The 19,059-nt window shown below is 37.8% G+C and overlaps 1 protein-coding gene across 4 annotated transcripts in view; it reads left to right on the forward strand.

The window, feature by feature from the left end:
• The window catches only part of ST18 (ST18 C2H2C-type zinc finger transcription factor), a 98,074-nt gene that overhangs the window by 64,362 nt on the left and 14,653 nt on the right, over positions 1-19,059 (forward strand). For all 4 annotated transcript variants that reach the window (XM_040972712.1, XM_040972713.1, XM_040972715.1 and 1 more), the window contains 7 exons: positions 4,496-4,611; positions 6,711-6,773; positions 7,628-7,696; positions 10,193-10,255; positions 10,349-10,429; positions 11,750-11,971; positions 16,370-16,458. In XM_040972712.1, coding sequence (XP_040828646.1) covers positions 4,496-4,611; positions 6,711-6,773; positions 7,628-7,696; positions 10,193-10,255; positions 10,349-10,429; positions 11,750-11,971; positions 16,370-16,458 — 703 coding nt within the window. The remainder of the gene's footprint in view (positions 1-4,495; positions 4,612-6,710; positions 6,774-7,627; positions 7,697-10,192; positions 10,256-10,348; positions 10,430-11,749; positions 11,972-16,369; positions 16,459-19,059) is intronic.

Genomic DNA, 19,059 nt, shown 5'->3' on the forward strand with positions numbered 1-19,059 from the left:
ATGTTTTTATCTAATGTGTAGAGATCTGGCAGTACTTCATTTCCCAGAATATTTGCAGGGAAAAAAATATGGTTTCTTTAGACTGGCTGTTTTTCTGTATGGCTTACTTCAGGTCTCACAGCACAGCCTTTTAGCGCTACAGTTTTTAACCTAAGTAATCTGAAAATATGAACTTTAGAAGCACTGTGTATTCCATGACATCAGAAGTGACAGAGACTTTGCAGCTAGCGTGAGAGAACTTGTGCTTGTCCTGGGTTTGAGTTGACAGAATGTGTTTTTAAGTTGGCCATCACAGCTGTCTGCACAGGGTGTTTCCTTACTTGGGGAAGCTGTAGCTGATGGGAACACACACAGAAGTGCATCTGAGTCATTGTAACTACCAGGTGCAATTTCTCACCTTTGTTGTTTGTATCCATGCCAAATAGTTTTCACATTCTTTTCTGAATCTTAAAAGAAAAAAAAAAGATAAATGTGAGACTTGATAGGTCTTTCAATCAAGTGTCCTCTCTGAGAAGCAACACAATGTTCAAGATATGCAACACAGTCTAAGATGAGGAATCGTTATACAGTGTCTCACAATCCTAGCAGTCTTACAAGACTGGGTGATCATCAGGTTTTTGTTTTGTTTTAAAGAAAAAAAAAAAGCTTCAGAAGGTGGGTTGTTGGCCCTGGCTCTATAGAAACTAAGGGATAAGTTTAGGGGCTTCCTAATATTTAAAAGAAGAAGAAATAGAAATAAAAGAAAGCTTAAGATACACTGAAAAAAAAACACAAACAAGAAAAATCAGAATATACTAATGAAGATCACGTGCATATGGCAAGATGGGGTAGAAGCCATCATTGTCTCTGATGCTACAAAGATGCAAGGCCAAAGTTCTCAGGAAGTCATGACCTGACCATGGAAACCAATGATAGGACTGGGGCATTCTGGTCACCTTCCCATAGTTGTCCTAGAATAGCTCCATGTGGCCCAGAGGCCATAATGCAACTTATTCCTGATCCCACCCAATCCTTCCTTTGTCACTCCCTCAGCACACAATCACAAACTGAGTGATAATTTCTAATCTATTATTATCTAGCTCATATGCACAACAGTTGCTTCATTTGGGTGGTAATTTTCAGAAAATATTGTTTGTCTCTTAACGAAATAGCCTGTCCAGATGCCCCTTTAAAAAAAGAAAAAAGGAAAAAAAACAAAATATAAAAACCTGAATCTGGAAGAAAGTCAAAATATCTCAAAAGAGCTGAGAAATAACCAGCAATGGCCAGTGCTGTCAGTTTCATTCAACTGTCAGTTCTCCAAAGATTTCAGGGCTTAAAATGTTCAAAGTGCCAGATGCTATTAGATGTCATTCATGTTACCATTATGTTCTAGTCTTTACTGAAATCAATATTAACATCCATCTGTACATTAAAGAAGTTTCATTCCATGCATGTATTGCAAACATATACATATAGACTACATTGTCTTATACATTGACAGGATATAGCTATTATTTTCCAAGTAATACTGTAAATTTTAAAAATAAATAATAAATAGGACTGATTCAGTTTGCAAATGGATACTGTTCAGGAATTTGTCCAATGCAAAAATACTTGTTTAACAAAGTAATCCAAGAATTCTTTTTATGTGTTTCAACATATACACTCTCTGTAAGTTTGTGGAACAAAGAAACAGCAAAATAGCAAGTATTTCATCATACAATGGCATATATCGAGTCTGTAAGTCTGTAGCTTTTATAAAACTTTTTCAATATGTTAAAGTTGAGAGCCAGGAAAATCACCCTGATAAAACATTACCCTGAGTTACTATACCAAACGAAATACGATGTACTCTATAAGCATTAATTTTCATGCATTTTGTCATAATAAGCTTTCATAATTGGCCAGTTCTCACAAAAATTTATCATTCTCCTGCTTTCCCTATGTAAAACTTCATTCCAAAAACCAAGACTGGAAATTTCTATATACTGATCTAGAAAGATACATTTTTAGAGACTTAATGATTATCATTGATGAATAATAAACGTTTTTGTTATTTCACACTATTTTATGGAAAATTCAAAATCTAAGTAGAAAATCAAAGGTACATTGAAAAAACATTGGATTTAATCATCTAAAATTCTAAATTATGGTAGAAGATACAACCAAGTCCAATCCTAAAAGTCACAACTGAATGAATGATGGAATTATCTGGAATAAGTTCTACAAACTAAGAACTGTTCCACGTTAGCCAGCTAGACTACTGCAAAGACGTTGATTCAACCATCCATTTTGCAATAGGAACTTACAGTGACAGCGTTAAAATGACATTTCTCTTTGTATCCTGGCACAGAGCCAATCATATTTTTCTCTTTATTTTTCTTTTTTTTTCTTTATTTTTCAACAATGTATTATAGATTATCTTTGTCAAATATGTATCAGTAAATAAAATGGGTTGCTAAGCATTATAAATAATCTAAGATAATTTATATCAACTAATTTTTTATTAATATGAATGGAAGATACAGTCTCTAAAAATAGTTAACCATATTTACTCCAGTAAGCTCTTGTGTGAAATGATTGAATTACTACTCATACAACAAAAGAGATCAAATCACCTTGATGATTGATATCATCATTTACAATTTTTATTTGGCTGGGAAAAATCCAGGGGTTTTTGTTTTTCCATTACTTTAGGACATAAACTCAGAAGTATTAAAATAACATTATACTGTGGTATTTTATATCTATTTAATTTAAATGAGATTTACCTTGAATAATTAAAATAATTTATTCATCTTTGATAGATCAGTACCTTTGAAATTTAAATATAGTTTTCCATCTATATTAATCTGATTTTAACATTAAATCTAGAAAGCATTATATTTACTGAACATAAGATAATGATGAAAGTAGTTAATTATCTGATTTAAAGAAAAACCACCCATGATTTTTTGTAAGATAATCTATCACTTATTAAATAAACTATTTGAAAGGATTAGTGAGTGTCTTTAGAGATCAAGATCACCAGCAAAAAACAGAGGCCGTAAACAAAGCTAACATCCAGCTAACAATTCCATCCAATGTGCAAAAATACTTTGAGATACTGATTTAGCAAAGGAGGTTACTGACAAACACTGGGAAGGGATATGAACATCAAGGCAATTTTCTAGAAAAATTAAATGCCTAAAATGGTTGCCTCACTCCACATTTTAAGTAAATAATCTAACTCTTAATTATTTGAATATCAGAAATAATAATCCATTGAAAATGAAGTTTAATTTCTAGAAAAATTAAATGCCTGAAATGGTTGTCTCACTTAGCCCATATTTGAAGTAAGTAATCTAGGTCTTAATTATTTGAATATCAGAATTAATACTCTATTGACCTTAACTTACTTCTTCCTTTTCTGCTTACAAATATATGTGTCATGATATTTAAGGAGTGAACCAGCAGATAGAAGACCTCACTCTGTCTATTATCTACCACCTATCCTATCCATCTCCCCTTCATTCTGTCTCTCAAACAAATAAAATAAATCTTCAAAGAAAAAAAATATGTGATTCAGGGCAGGCATTTGGCTTTGGAGTTAAAAAGCCTGTTAAGGTAACTAAGTCCCACATTGGCAAGTCTGGATATAATTGTTAACACAGACACCTGACTCCAGTTCCCTGCTAATATATACCTTGAAGGCAACAGGTGAAGCCTCAAGTCATTGGATTCCTACCAGCAGTGTGGGAGACATGGATAGTGTTTCTGGCTTTGTTTAACCCAGCCCTCACCAATATGGGTACTGGGGAAGTGAATCAGTGGATGGAAGTATGCTTTCCTCTCCCCGTCTTCCCACCCCATATGTCTCTCTGTGTCTCAAACTTTTAACCTTTTTAAAAATTTATTTGGATTTACCTCAATTATAAGATTTATAGAGAACTAATCTGATCTCTTTGACACATTTTGTTATACAATAAAACTTGAAACGTAGTAAAATATTGGTTGAATACATAGCTCGAGAAATACCCCTGTAATTATATTTTCCAAAATGTTAACTTTTAAAAAGTCTTCTTTATAACTTGTCAGTCCTCACTGCTCACTTAGCATAAATGTACATACAATTAGGACATAACCATATTCATGATCTTATTTATTTCTTTTAGGAGGAGCTTTCAAAAAGTTCATGGGAAATGAGTGTTATGAAAAAATTGTGCAGGAGTTTCAAAAACGTTCTACAATAAGATAAGCCTCTCTTTTTGGGGGGGTTCATTTTATTATTAATCACATTGCATTATGTGGCACAGTTTCATAGGCTCTGGAATTCCCCCAACCCCTCCAAGATAAGCTTCTCTTAATCCTATAGCCCATGAACCTTTTGAAATTCCCTTGTAAGACTCCTCTGCAGTAGTTCACTAACTCTTTAAACCAAAGTTCAAACCTTACCCAATAATTTCAACCACAGTGGTCTTTTCAGGCTTCTCTAATGAATTTTTGTGTGTTTATCTTTGTTTTCCTTTTCCAGAAAGACCCGGTGAACCCTCTAGAAAATGTAGAGGAGAAAAAGTTTCCTGGAGAGGCTTCGATACCAAGCCCTAAACCCAAACTCCACTCAAGAGATCTCAAAAAGGAACTAATCACGTGAGTGATACAGTGCCATTCTAGCATCTGGAGCTAAGAGATTCTCGTTCCTGTTTCTGGATGCAGTGTTCTTACTTGTACAGTTGGCTTTGTATGGCTGCTTTTGGATAGTTTCAAATAGTTGGTAGCTAAATGTTAAAAAATGTACTTAATCATTGCACCAAACTAAAAGGGCTCTTTAAAAAGTGTATGTGACATGGTATTTTAGCTAAAATTAGTTGATTAAAAACAAAGTAAGACAAAAAACAAATCAAAAATGTTTATGATTTGGTCCCAGATTTTAAGTTAGATCTCAACTACTGTAGAATTCCTAAGTCTTGGTTTCAGGGAGCATATTAACCTCCTAAAACTGGATGCAAACTATGATTCAGATGAGAGTTAGAGGTTTACACACAATCTCTTAGGGTTCTACTATTCAGAATCTAGACATTATTTACTCTGATTTGATCATTATACAATGTATGTAGATATCAAACCTTCTTATTGTACCGCACAAACATACACACACACAACAATTATTATATAACAGTGAAAAACAGAAATAAACAAAATATGTAAGACACCTGAAGGTATTAAGTGCTACTTAGGTAGCAGTGAGTAAGTGAGCGAATTTGGGAAAGTAGTTTCTAGATGTAAATAATTAACTATTAATCAAGTCTTTCCATGCAGAAACACATTTATTACTGCCAGATAGTGAACATTCCCAGCTAAGAGACTTCCTCCAATTCACACCTGCACCTACAACGTCTCTTCTGGACCCTCGGTGCAAATATTTTTTTTTTAACTTTTGCATTAAAACTTCATTTTAGATCTCTCTCAACACATCTTGCACCCCAGTTCTTTGCCTTCCATTGTGTTCAAGCTGAACTCATCAAGAATGCTGTCACTACTTTGTGTGGCTCAGTTTCCCGCCTGAGACTTTCCCATACAGGCTGTTATGCTTCCACCAAAACCACTCTTATCAGGCGATCCAAACCACCCATACTTGATCTAAATATTGGTTCTTGGTGCTCTTGCTGGACAGAGGGATGTCACGGAGTTGATCACTCCGTCTTTCTAATCTACCCTCCATACTTGGCTTCTGGGGTATCTCAGCTGGAGACTTGTCTCGCACTTCGTTTTTATCTCTTCTTAGCCTTCTTGGCATCCTTCTAAAGATTACAATGCTCCGGCATGCAGTCCTAGATGTGCTCTTTTCCATCCACACTCATAGGGGATGCCACCCCCAGCTGTGACTTCCAGCTGCAAATCTTCCATCCTATCACTCCCAGGCACACCAAAATGCACTTGCCTTAGAGACATTCCCTGTGTCAGAAATGTTTTCCATTGGCCTTCAGGTCTTCCCTCAAAAGTCAGTTACCTGAGAGGACTTCAGCAGTTGTAGGTCTCCACGCTTCAGCTCTGATACACCTAGCCCCCTTTCAAGAGATTTTCTCTGTCAATATTTGTGGCTTCACCTTTGCCTCTCTAACAAAAGACAGGACCCCAGAATGCACGAGTGTGGTGTTTCTCCACTGTGGTTTCTCTACCATATCCAGGTCATTTTTGTACAAAGTGTTTCCTGTGCTGCTTATTTCCCTAATGACATGGACAGGGACTCGGAAGAATGGAGCACATCTCAATTGCCAGTGCCATACAGGGAGCCTTTCTCCCTGCAGAAGGTCAATAAAAGTTATTTGTCACCCAACTCAAGTATCTTAGAATCAGTGCTCTCTAAGGATTTTCTATACAAACATTCCAGGCTTAGATATCATGCTCCTTTACAAGATTCATATTAACCTAGAGGCTCGTGGGTGGAACAACATGATCGATGGTGTCCAACGGTGGAAATTAAATCTCACAGAACCATGTCTTTTTCTTTTTTTCCACAAGGAGCCATGTGGCTCAGCCACACACTGATGTCACATGGACCTATTGAGAGAGTATGGTCAACTTTTTATAAATTGTTTTTCCACCTGATATTTTTGAAAATATATAACTTCTGAATTTTTTGTATACTACCAATTTGAAAGGAGAAGCCACTTTGTAATTTGTTGAGCAGAATGCATGACATGATTAAATGCACTTGACTCCACTGATAACATTTTTCCTCCACCTAGCTGCCCGACACCAGGTTGTGATGGAAGTGGCCACGTCACAGGAAACTATGCATCTCATCGCAGGTACCTCAACAATCTCATGTATTGTCTGTTTGTCTTCTTCCGGTTTTATTATTGTTGTTGATTTTAATTTGAGAGAAAAAGAGAACCACAAAGGTGGAAAAACAAATAGGCGACCATCTACTGCCATATGCCTAAAATGACCCCAATGGCTTGAGTGACAAGCTGGAAGCAGCAAACTCTATCTAGGTCTCAGGTGGATGTTGCAGATGCAACTATTTGAGTCTCCTTAGTTCCACAGGAGCAGGAAACTGGAATTGAGAGCCTGAGCTGGGATATAAACGTAGGCAGCTTGACAGTTTTTCCAAAATAAAGATATATGGTATAGAAACCATGCTAAATCATTTTCTGATTCAATATGCTTGATAATTAAGCAAAAGTTAAAGCACGCGTCAGGCTTTGTGACTATTTTGGAACAAAACAAACCTGTCTGAATGGTACGAATCAGCTGTTCTCCCTGAGCAAATAGGTCAAGGTGCTGAAGACTCCAACAGCAAGTAAAGGCTTGGTTATTCTCTTTTCAAGTTACTTTCTTACTGATTTGATTTGCTTTCCTGTGGGCACTGGCTGAAATATTCAAGCCATCATCACCTGTCAGTGCAACAGGGAACATGTTCTATGTCAATGTCACTGTTTCACTGAACTCCAGATTTAGGTTGTCTCGCTGGAAAAACTCTTCTTTTGATAAATAGCAAGTCTGACTCTATGCGAAATAACTGAAATACCCAGGTTAGAGAAACAAAGTCAGATCTAGATCCAGTCACTTTTCCCCAATCCCCAGTTACATGTTTACAGTCTCAGAAAGCCAATGGAGTCTGATTTGTTAACGTCAGTTCTGTTTTCTTCTGTCTTTTTAGTGTTTCTGGATGCCCGTTAGCAGATAAAACTCTCAAGTCCCTCATGGCTGCAAACTCTCAGGAGCTTAAGTAAGTGTTGACAGCCTTGGCACCTCACCCTTCCCGCACCTTCCCAAACCTTCCTGCACCGGGATGCCACTCTGTCACCTAGCCTCCCTGTGATAAACCGTAACAAGCATCCAACTAAATTGTAACAAAGGCCTTATCTCCAGAAAGATAGAACAAGCAAAGCCAATTCACTCTAATCTACCTTAGTGGATTAGGGGCATTAATTTCTAAGGGAATGATAATCAAGAGGTCTATGAGAGTGTTGTGAAGACTTTTCTTCATCTAATTTTGAAAAAATTGTGTAGTATTTTTAAGGCAACATGTGTGTATCTGCAGAAAGTTTAGGATCTTTTAAAATGATGCAGCTGCCTCTCGCTTTGGAGACAGCTTTCATTTCGCCTTGTGTTACCTAGCTTAAAAAAATCTCAGTTACATATACATTAATTTTACATATTGATTTTTTCTGCTTTTTATCTTCTTTCATCCCATTTATTTTCATATCTTGTTAAATTATGCATATAGCACAGTATATAACTCATTTATTGTTAATGGATATTATAGGTCAGTACCAGAGATACCAAAAATAAACTATGGAATATAGTTTTTCTCATTTTGAAAGTGTAAACTGCAATTTAAAATGTCAATATAGATTCTAGACAAATTTTATTGACTTCCATATATCTAGGCTGAAATTATAAGAATGTTAGATAATGATGAATAATCACTACATGATTATTGAGTAGTAAAGATGAATAGTGAGGCATGCAACAGTGTTTTATTCAATTACTGTACATTTCCAATGTCACATTTTAATTGCAGTAATTGGCTCCCTTAATTTCTTTCTCTAAACATTATTTATTTAAAAAGTTAATAGTATCTTGAAAGAATGCAGATTGAGAAGTCCTATTTTAATATTCTATATTTAGATTTTATAGAGCCATCAAATAAATAATTTCTTTGATTTTTGCAATATAAGGAAAAATAGATACATTTCATTGGCCTCTTGTCTAGCTGTTCAAGAGAATCTCCAAAATGGTTATTTGCACAGCTGCTTCAATAATTACAACTTGCTAGTAAAAGCACTAACATACTAAAAAAAAAAGTCACTAGAAATAAGATCAGCATGCAACCCCTTTCTTACAGTAGAAAATACAAATTATGTTTTTAAAGAGGACAACTAAAGACTCAATGTATACTTTTTAGGTTAGCTAGAAGAGATGTATGGCGATTTTTTGTTTCACTGGGGAGGGGGCAAGATTTATGGTCTATTTCATGCCTTAGTACCAAATATGAAGGCATCCTGAGAAATTTAAGTGGGATAAAATTTTTTTTAAAACTATTTTATCAATTTGAAAGGCAAAATTATAGACAGGGGAGACTTGTTTTCCACCTCTTCGTTCACTCTCTAAATGGCAGCAAAGATAGGAACTGTGCCAGGCTGAAATGAGGAACGTCTATTCAGGTTTCCCAAATGGATCGCAAGGCCCCGAGTATTTGAGCTGCCTTTTGCTCCTGTCCCGGTACATTACCAGGAACCTTGGTAGGAAAATGGATCATCTAGGAGTCTAGCTCGTGCTCAACTGGAACGCTGACCTTTCAGACAAAGGCTTAACCTTCTCCACCTCAATGCCAGCTCCATCCATAGGGCAGAATTCAGGGAAAGGGATGACGTCATGCTTTTCTCTGGTTATTATTTTGTTTCATATGGAACTCCTCTGTTTGAATAGAGAATTGATGTAAAATCATAACAGGTGGTAATATCAGTAGGAGCCTTCACAAAAGGAGGTATTTTGTGATGACTTGAGTGTTTTCATTTGTATTGGGGAGTTTTTCATTTGTATTGGGGAGTTTTTTTAGGGTCACAAAACAATGAAAACCCATGTATATTTTTGTCTTCAAGTTCACTACATGAAATCTATTTCTAATCAGTATTCCAAATGGAAATGAATTCCTTTCTTTTTCATCTTTTTGCAGTTGAACATCAGTAATAGTCATTGATAGTGTTTTCCCAAAAGATCATTTAGCCTTGGTCATGAGGCAGAATAGACTAGGTGTTAATTCTTCAGAATTTTTGGAAATCATATTTCTGCTCCATGCCTCTGAAATTCACACATACCACCACTCTTCACCTGGAACAAATGCACTGTCAAGTAGCTCAGCATATCAGAGAAAACAAATTACTCATAAAAGAAATTTGGAAAACTTTCCTTCTCCCATGATTACATGATGTATACAAAAGCCCAGCTGTAAGTCTTGAGCTACTTTTCAAGTTTCTTGTAATATAAGGTATCCAAGGACAAACTAATTGTACAAAAGGCAACAACTAATACATTGTGTACCAAGCATCTCCTAGAAGTTATTCATATTAACATTCAAGCATGAATTCCTAGACCAAAGCTAATGGTGCTTAAAAAGAGAGTGAACCTTGAAAAAAGCGAGTGCCTTGGTGGAGTTCTGCTTGAACATGCTGTGATTTTTCCCCAACCACACACTTCACACTCTGTTTGTGTTCCCCAGGTGTCCGACTCCTGGCTGTGACGGTTCAGGACATGTGACAGGAAACTATGCTTCCCACAGAAGGTAGGACTGACCCCATTTCTGGGAACTGCAAATCAGCAGTACTCAGTGAGATCACATGGTTTTGCATTATTCTTTCTTGGATATGTTTTTTAGTTTGTCTGGCTGTCCCCGAGCAAGGAAAGGTGGTGTCAAGATGACCCCCACCAAGGAAGAGAAAGAAGACCCTGAACTTAAGTAAGTGCAACAGCTGGATCTTTGCCCAATGGAAGGGACCTTAATGTTGACCTGAAGTTGAGCATCATCAGAGTTTGGGGGAGGGTTTGACCTGATAAAACAGAGGATTCTGATGAGAACTTTTCTATGTAGAGCTATTTCCACATTTCTTTGATGATGGGAAAGCAGAGGAGGTGGGTTATGCCTTCTCCAGTGGTTTTTAAAGGAGGTAGCAATGTGAAAGTTCTTTGGAAAGGCAAATAATGGCACCATTCTCCTTGAAACTTTAAGGCAGAATTACATCTAAACTGAACGGCTTCTACTCTAAGAAAAATGCTACAGTCTTGGGCAATATGAGGATACTTTAAAACTAATGGAAAATGGAACTACAAAGTTTATTTTGGTGCAAAATAATGATGAAATCCAAGCATGCTTTTTTCTGTAATATGCATCTTCCCCTCGATTTTTTGAAGACTCCTTATAAACATAGCTATAAATGTTGAAATTTAAATTGCTTCTAAATACAAGGTCTAAATGCAAAATTTAATCATTGAGAAATCCAGATTTTATTCCTGTGAGTGTACTGCCATATCACAATGGTCAAGGCAGTTAACATTTCATAATCCTTGGTCTTTGTTCAAAAGTAATTTAACATGGTGCTTACATTACTGGCTCTAGAGCTAAAAATGTGTGGCCATTAACTTGGCTCCACTTCTTATAAAATTCCTGGAAGGTCATCTAAGCTTTATAAGCCTCATGTTTTCCACCTATAAAATGGGATTATAACATTCGCCACTCAGATCTTCATGGTGAATATTAAATGAGCTCATACACAAAATTTGCTTAACATAGGGCCTGCTGACCACTAATGCTACTTAAAAAAGAAAAAAAGATCTATTTGTTTGAAAGTCAAAGTTAAAAAGAGAGAAAGAGAAGATAAATATCTTTCATCTATCTGCTGGTTCATTCCCCAAATGGCTGCTATGTTGAAGCTGGGTTAGGATGAAACCAGATGCCAGAAACTTCTGGATATACCAAGTGAATGACAGGAGCCAAGGTACTTGAGTCATCTTCACTGCTTTTCTCAGGCAACTTTAAGCGAGTTTGATCAGAAATGGAGCAGTCAGGACACAAACTAGCTCACATGTAAGAAACCACTGTCACAAGCAGTGACTTCAACTGCTATGTCTCAACGCTGGTTCCCCCTGGGGTTACAAACGCTATGCTGTCTGGCTAGCTGTGATGGTTTCTTCTAAAACTGCAATTTCACTGTGTGTCCTCTGGATAGGCAAGAACTGTCATCACCTTCTTCCCAACCAGTAATGTCTTTTGTCTCTCCAGATGTCCTGTGATGGGATGTGATGGCCAAGGTCACATATCAGGTAAATACACATCACACCGCACAGCTTCTGGCTGTCCCCTGGCTGCCAAAAGACAGAAGGAGAATCCTCTCAATGGAACACCCCTCTCCTGGAAACTGAACAAGCAGGAACTGCCACATTGTCCCTTGCCAGGCTGCAATGGGCTGGGCCACGTAAATAATGTCTTCGTCACCCACAGAAGGTAACATCTGTGTTCTGTCTTTTTGCTGTGTCATTGGGACTGGTTGTCAACTAGGATACTTTGGTGAGGGAAATACTCCTAAACAACATTAGTTGTAGCGTTTTCAATGTTATAATGTTGTATCCTGCTAAATAGATACAATCTGAAGAGTGAAAATGCTATTTTCTCCATGTCTGAAAACACAACATGCCTTTCAAGGGATCTTAAAAAACTGTACCTTTGGATTTTGAATTCCAAAATGTTGTTGCTATTTTTATATGGTTCAGTCTTTTAATGGTTTGCATCAGGTGCAAGCAGTGATATCTATTCTATTGTATTGTACAATTGTAAATGTTCACCTTGTGTATTTATATCATTCCTTCCCTCTCATGAACTGGCTCAGTTTCAAGCCAAAATTGCAGTCATTTGCTGTTGAGGAGATGTGATTCAGCCACAACATCCAGAAAGAAAATGGCACAGTCACCAACACTAAGAATATAATATAGGCACTCTTTAATAATCCCACAATCACTTAGTTCTTTTGTCTTTGAGTGTTGGCTATTTCATCCAAGGCCTTTGTTAGGAAAGAGTGATCTCAGTCCAGCTCTTTGGTTCACATTCCGTCCAAAGGAAAAGAATTTGGAAGATTTGCCACACGTGTGTCCTACCAGTGCACCCTCTTTCAGTCATGCAGGCCTCTGCACAAGATGCCAGTTTTAAAACCATTGAAGCTTTTAGGGAGCCACATATGCTTTGCTGATGAGTACTGTATAAAGTGAGTAAAATTGGGGCATTCTGACATTGTTCAGTACTGAAGATTTATATCAATGCTATCAGAAAATTAAGTCTTCCAAAAGTCTTGTAATTTTTTTATAAAAGTACAAGTACGTTTCAAAGCATTCTTGGAAAAGTGAAATAAAAAAAATGTTTATTTGGGAGCCAATGTGGTACATGGGTAAGGTCATCACCTGCAATGCCATCATCCCATATGGGTGTCAGTCAGTTTGTAACCTGACTGCTCCGTTTCCTATTAAGCTCTCCTGATGGTGGCCTAGCAAGCATCACAAGTTGGCCCAAGTGCTCAGGCCCTGCAATCATATTAGGGAACACCAAGAAGCTCCTGATTGCTGCTTTTGACCTGACTTAGCCTCGGATATTGCAGCATAGTGAACCAGCTGATGGAAGGCACCTCTCTCTCTCCCTTTCTCAAGAAACAAAATATTTTTGTGTGTGTTTCAAAAGATTTGAAATATATGTTTTTTTCATAATATCCATTACCAGTAGACTTTTTGAAGAGCTTTTGTATGCATGGATTTCATTTTTTTTCCACCAAAATAAACTTACTTGTAAATTCTATTATCCACCCCATTATTCCCACTGGTGAGCATGAGAGCTGGGATGGGGGCAGACCAGGCCCTGGCAGAGCTACAACACCTGTTGGCCTGCATGTGAGCTGGGTCAGAGGAAAACCAGGCTGGATTGTCTGTACCTAGTGGTGCATGCATAAACCAGAGTTGGAGAGAGTTGACTGGGATTTGCTGCAGCATCAGCTGGCAGTTGTTGGTACAGGGGACTAATTCTGTCAAGCTAAACTGCAGAACTGCCTGGAGAGTGCAAGATCTGGGAGTGGAAGTGGGCACATTGGGGAAACAGTAGGTTATCTCCCTCTTGGATTACTATTTGCATTTGTGAACAAGAGAATCAGGACTAGGGGCAGGCATGATTAGACAGAAAATGGCATCCGTAAGCACCAGAGTGGACTGGATAGTGGAGCTGGTTGGGTCCAACTAGGCTTCAATGCCTATTGACATGTATAAGAGCACAATGTTGTACATACTGGCAAGTATAGGAACCAGGGCAGGGGCAGACCTGAAGGGGGTAATTGGAGGTTACTCTGACTAGGCTACAGCTCCCACTGGTTTATGTGAAGGCTGAATGTGTGGTGGGCAGGACCAGGCTGGACTGCAATACCCATTGGTTTGCATAGAAGACAGGACTGGAAATAACTGACCCAGTAATTTCAACTAACAGTATCTGCATACACTGATTTGGACAATGGGCTGTGCCGGACCTTGCTTTGGCAAACACACACAAGAATCAGATCTGAGATAACCTCAGATGCTATTTCATTGGGGATCCACTCACCTGAATCGCTGGACTTAGAACTCCAACCTTGGAAAAAATCGCATGGTCTGATTATGGAGTGCACGTGCAGAGCTGGGCCTCCTCAGTGGCTTAGAGGGAGCAGTAGACAGCATATCCAGATGCACATTTAGGATATGACAGTACATTGGAGTTTTCAGAGGACACCTGGTGCCATAACAGAGGATAGAGGACAGAACAAACTGATCAACTACCCCAGTCAAGTATTGGCAGTGATTATTTGGGCAGAGATTCTAAGGTGGACTATGTCAGTCAGTGGAGTCTGGAGAGGTTTAACCATGCTTGGAGTGATGAGATCGGCAGAAATTCAGAACTGTTGAACTCTCAAAACCACTTTAGTAGGATCCTCTGAGTATGCCCCACATTTGGAGGCCCTGGCATGGTTGGGAGGTTGAATGTGGCTTCTCCCTTATCTTTCCCCTTCCCCCAGATACAGAAAGGGAAAAAAGAGAATGTGGAAACGGTTCTCTAGCCCCTGACCCTTCACACCCTACTCAACTATGTAAAACTCATCAAAAATAAAATTAATTAAAAAATTTTCTATTATCCAAAAACTTTTTACAATGCCCTCATGTATGAAAGAAAACAGTTGCTAGAAAAAACTTGAATCATTCAAGTCATTTATTTGTTGATGCTTTTCAATTTCATGCCCATGTGTATCACATTTGCCTTCATTATGAATTTAGATCATTATTTCATATTGAAAACAGCACTCACTAATCAAGTCTCCTTATGGAAGAGTTTCTGCTCAGTGGCTTCACTGTCTTGCAGTGACTTCACTAATAATCATGTGCACAATGATAGAAAATATTAGAAATTGGAATTTTGCCTATCCATTAAGAAAGTGGATATTGAATTACCTGAGTTCATTTCCTGGTTCCAGCTCCTAACTCCAGCTTTTTGTTGGTGCAGGCTCTGGGAGACAGCTGGAAGCTATGGTGGCTCAAGTAGTTGGAGGCCCTGTGGCCCATGTGCAAGACCTGAGCTGAGTTCCTAACTTCAGCTGCAGCCTGACCTGTCCCTGCCCTTGCAGATATTTGTAGGAGTGAATCAGTGGATGGAAATTCTTCTGGGAGAGATACTGATATTTTGTGTTTTACATCATAATTACATCTTCTAGTATTTTTTAAATTTTACATTTATAAAAATGAAAATACACAGACATAAACAGAAATATATAGTTATTATAAAAGTGTGTAATTACTATTAATCTAGCTTTATATCTTACAATAAAAGTTCCTTTGAAAACATAACAGTCTGAGAAGGCTAATGCTATATTAAAGCACACAGATGTACAGTCATTGTAATGGAATTCTAGCTTCAAAAAGTTAAATAATAGCTAAAAATCAGTTTGTGCTTTGTATTTTTACTTTATTTTTTAAGATTTATCTATTTTTATTGAAAAATTAAAAAAAATTTATTTACAGAGAGAAGGAGATACAGAAAGATCTTCCATCCAATGGTTCACTCCCCAAATTGCCACAACTACCAGAACTGAGCCGATCTGAAGCCAGGAGCCAGAAGCTTCTTCCAGATCTTCTGTGTGGCCACAAGGCCCAAGGCTGTCCTATGATGCTTTCCCAAGTCACAAGGGAACTCGATGGAAAGTAGAGTAGCCAGGATAAGAACCAGTGCACCAGTGCCAGTGCTTTGCTAGGGGAAGATTAGCCAACTGTGCCATTGAGCTTCGGCTGCATATGTTGCATTTTTACTGAAATTTGTTTGTGCACTGTAATCAAGGTTTTCATTGAATAAGTTATCGTCCATCAATTCTTCTTAAGAAGGAAACTAAAGATACAGCATAAAATTGCTGGGGTGTACAATAAACTTTCATGCTTGGCCAAAACCAGATAGGACCTTGTTGTTTTCAGCATCTCCATTCAATGTGGGACTATATATATAACTAATTGCATTAGACAATACAACAAAGCAAGTGGAATTTTTGAAATGAGAGCCTTGTTTTCATATCTTAGCAGGCTATTCACAAGAATGCTACTAGACAGCACATTAGCAAAATGAATGAAATCATGAAAGTATATCAGCAGCAAATATCCCTACTTTATCTTAATGGGTAAAATAGTGTTTTAGTATAAGGACTTTTGTTGTCATTTGGTATTACTGCAAAGTGCATGTGGCTATTATTACTATTATCAGATAGTTACAAAAAGATAAAAAGATAGAGGGAAAAGACTTTCTATTCTTTATAATAATACACTTTTCACACATGGGCGTAATTTATTTATTTATTTTTTCCAGCTTATCTGGGTGTCCTCTCAATGCACAAGCTATCAAGAAAGGCAAGGTATCTGAAGAATTGATGACCATCAAGCTCAAAGCCACTGGGGGTAAGGTTGCATGGAAATGACCAGCCCATCAGGGTCTGGGTCACAGCCCCCATGTGTCTTCTAGATAAGAAGAATAACAGTAATATATTTAAGAAAATACTTTTTCATATTTGAACTACAACGATAATTTTACTAAAAACCAATTTCTTGATTTCTCCCATGCATTCCAATAAGGCTATCCAGCAGAAACAGCTAAGAACTAGTGTGCAGAGCATTCAGATGTACTGACAGAGGTCATGAGCATCTGTCTTTGCTATGCTAGTTACTCTTGCATGTGCCAGTGTATGCGTGTGTGTGCTAACCTGTGCTTTATTGGTACATATCCTATCAGAAACAATTCTTGCATCTATACTTGAATCCTTTGGTTTTGTTTTTCAGTACTTAGAGAAATCTTCAGCTTGAGACTGGATGATTTAAATTGGCTATCTATGAAAATTTCTCTATCCACTTCTCTACATCTTTATCAATGTTTTATCAGTTAGCATAGCATTTCTGAGTTCTGCATTTTCAACCCTCTAGTTTCGCTTTGATTGTTGAATAGTTTCTATGTTTTTCAGATTTCTAATCAGCATTGTCTCAGGTTGCTGTTGACTTCCATATCTGAGATCATTCTGAAGCATCTGAAGAATGATTGCAAGGCTTCACTTTGGAGATTCTATTAGATGCTTCTTTAGCACATAACTGTAATTGAGCTGCAATTAGCTGCTGTAATTTAATCTTTAATGTTTAATAATGTATGTGTGATTTAAAGAAAATAGAATAGATGTAGTACCCAAGAGAGGAAAACCCTTCTTGCTATTTTTCTGCTAAGAACTCCATCTGTTTTGTTTGAGGAGGCTCCTTAGGTGTGAGCATTTAGTCTAATGCTTAAGATGGTGATTAAGATATCACCCTGTAGCCCGTGACCCTTTGTACCCTAATAAACTAAGATTATTAAAAAAAAAAAAAAAAAAAGATATCCAGGTTCCATATCAGAGTGCCAAGGACTGAATCCTGGCTCAAGTAATTAGGTCCCGGTCACCCACCTAAGAAATGTGGATGACATTTCCAGATTCTTTACTTTGTCCCAACTCAGCACTGGTCTTTTTAGCATTTCAGGAGGAAACAAGCAAATGATAGTGTCTCTCTCTCACTCTCTCACTCTCTCTTTCTTTCTCCCTCCCTTCCTCTCTCTCTCCCTGTGTACTTGTGTATGTCTATTTCTTTCTCTCTTTCTCAAATAAATAAAAAACAGATAAATAAATACAGCCAGCAGGTGCTGTTCTTCTCTGTGAGTGCGCCACACAGAGCTACAGAGGGGAGGGCAGTGCACATACTGAAGGTGGAGGAGACTCAGGACGGCAGGGGCAAGATGCAGGCTCCGCTGTTTCCAGGCTCAAGATGTTCAGGGCTGGAGCTCTCTGCCCCTGCCACAGAAATGCTCTCCAAGCCTGCATGCCTGTCACAGAGAGGCACTTCAAAATGTTTATGAAAGTGAAATACAAATATAAGTTTTTTCTTGGTTCTAGACAATTTGAAATCCATGCTTAGATTTTTCCATAACATGATTTTCATGCATTGTTTGAAATTCCTAAACACATATTTTAAAAAAGTTGGAGCATTTTAATGTGTATTCATTTACATGTCACTTTATTTTAAACTATATATAAAGGCCAGAAAATCCAAGTTACAGATAGTAAAACAAAGCAATTTAAAACATAATTTAAATACCAGACAAAAGAAACACAAAGACAAGAAAGCAAGATGGGGCAAACTGAAGATCGTAGAGTATGTGAAGTAAGCTATTTATCTTGCACTAAGTAGGAATCTCAACTCTGACTCTGCCTTTTAGAAGCTGAAAAAAATAGGTTAAATAATCCCAGTGAGAACTATATTCTCAGTCAATAATTTCAGAGCAAAAACTCTTTCCTTTTTATTTATTTTGAAGTCAGAGTAACAGAGTGAAGGATGAACACACACACACACACACACACACACACACACACACACAGAGTGAGAGAGAGCTTGAGAGAGAAATTGAGAGAGAGAGATCTCCCATGAGCTGTTTCACTACACAGGTGGCCACAACAACTAGGGATGGTCCAGAGCCAAGAACTTGCTATGAGTATCTCTTATGGGGGCAGGAACTCAAGAACTTAGATTATATTCTACTGCTTTTGTGAGACACTAAGGGGAACTGCATCAGAAGTAAAGATGCCAAGACTTAAAGGACACCTATACGGAATGCTAGCATCACAGGTGGCACACTTTAGTCATTATTCCACAATGCCAATCCCTGAATTCCAGAATCAAACACATATGAAAAATATTTCCCATTAGTCCTCAATCAAACCCTTCTCTAAATACAATGTAAACCGCAAGGCTGCTGCCACTAAAAGTAGGAGCAGAACAGGCGGCAGATGCCATTGTTTAAGTTAGGGCTTTATCAGGGACTGAGTGCTGGGAAACTCACACAGTGAACCAAGAGCACAGGGACCAGCAAACACTCTTCAGCATACCCTCAATCTAGCACCTTCCACTGAGCATTCAAGGATGTGGAAAAGCAGTGAAAAGGGTTGAGTGTATTGTCCAGATTCCTGAGGTAGTTAATTCGTGTGGCCA

Source organism: Ochotona curzoniae, unplaced genomic scaffold (genome assembly GCF_017591425.1).
Source record: "Ochotona curzoniae isolate NIBS_2020 unplaced genomic scaffold, NIBS_Ocur_1.0 contig_2318, whole genome shotgun sequence".
In the NCBI taxonomy this organism is placed as follows: Eukaryota; Metazoa; Chordata; class Mammalia; order Lagomorpha; family Ochotonidae; genus Ochotona; species Ochotona curzoniae.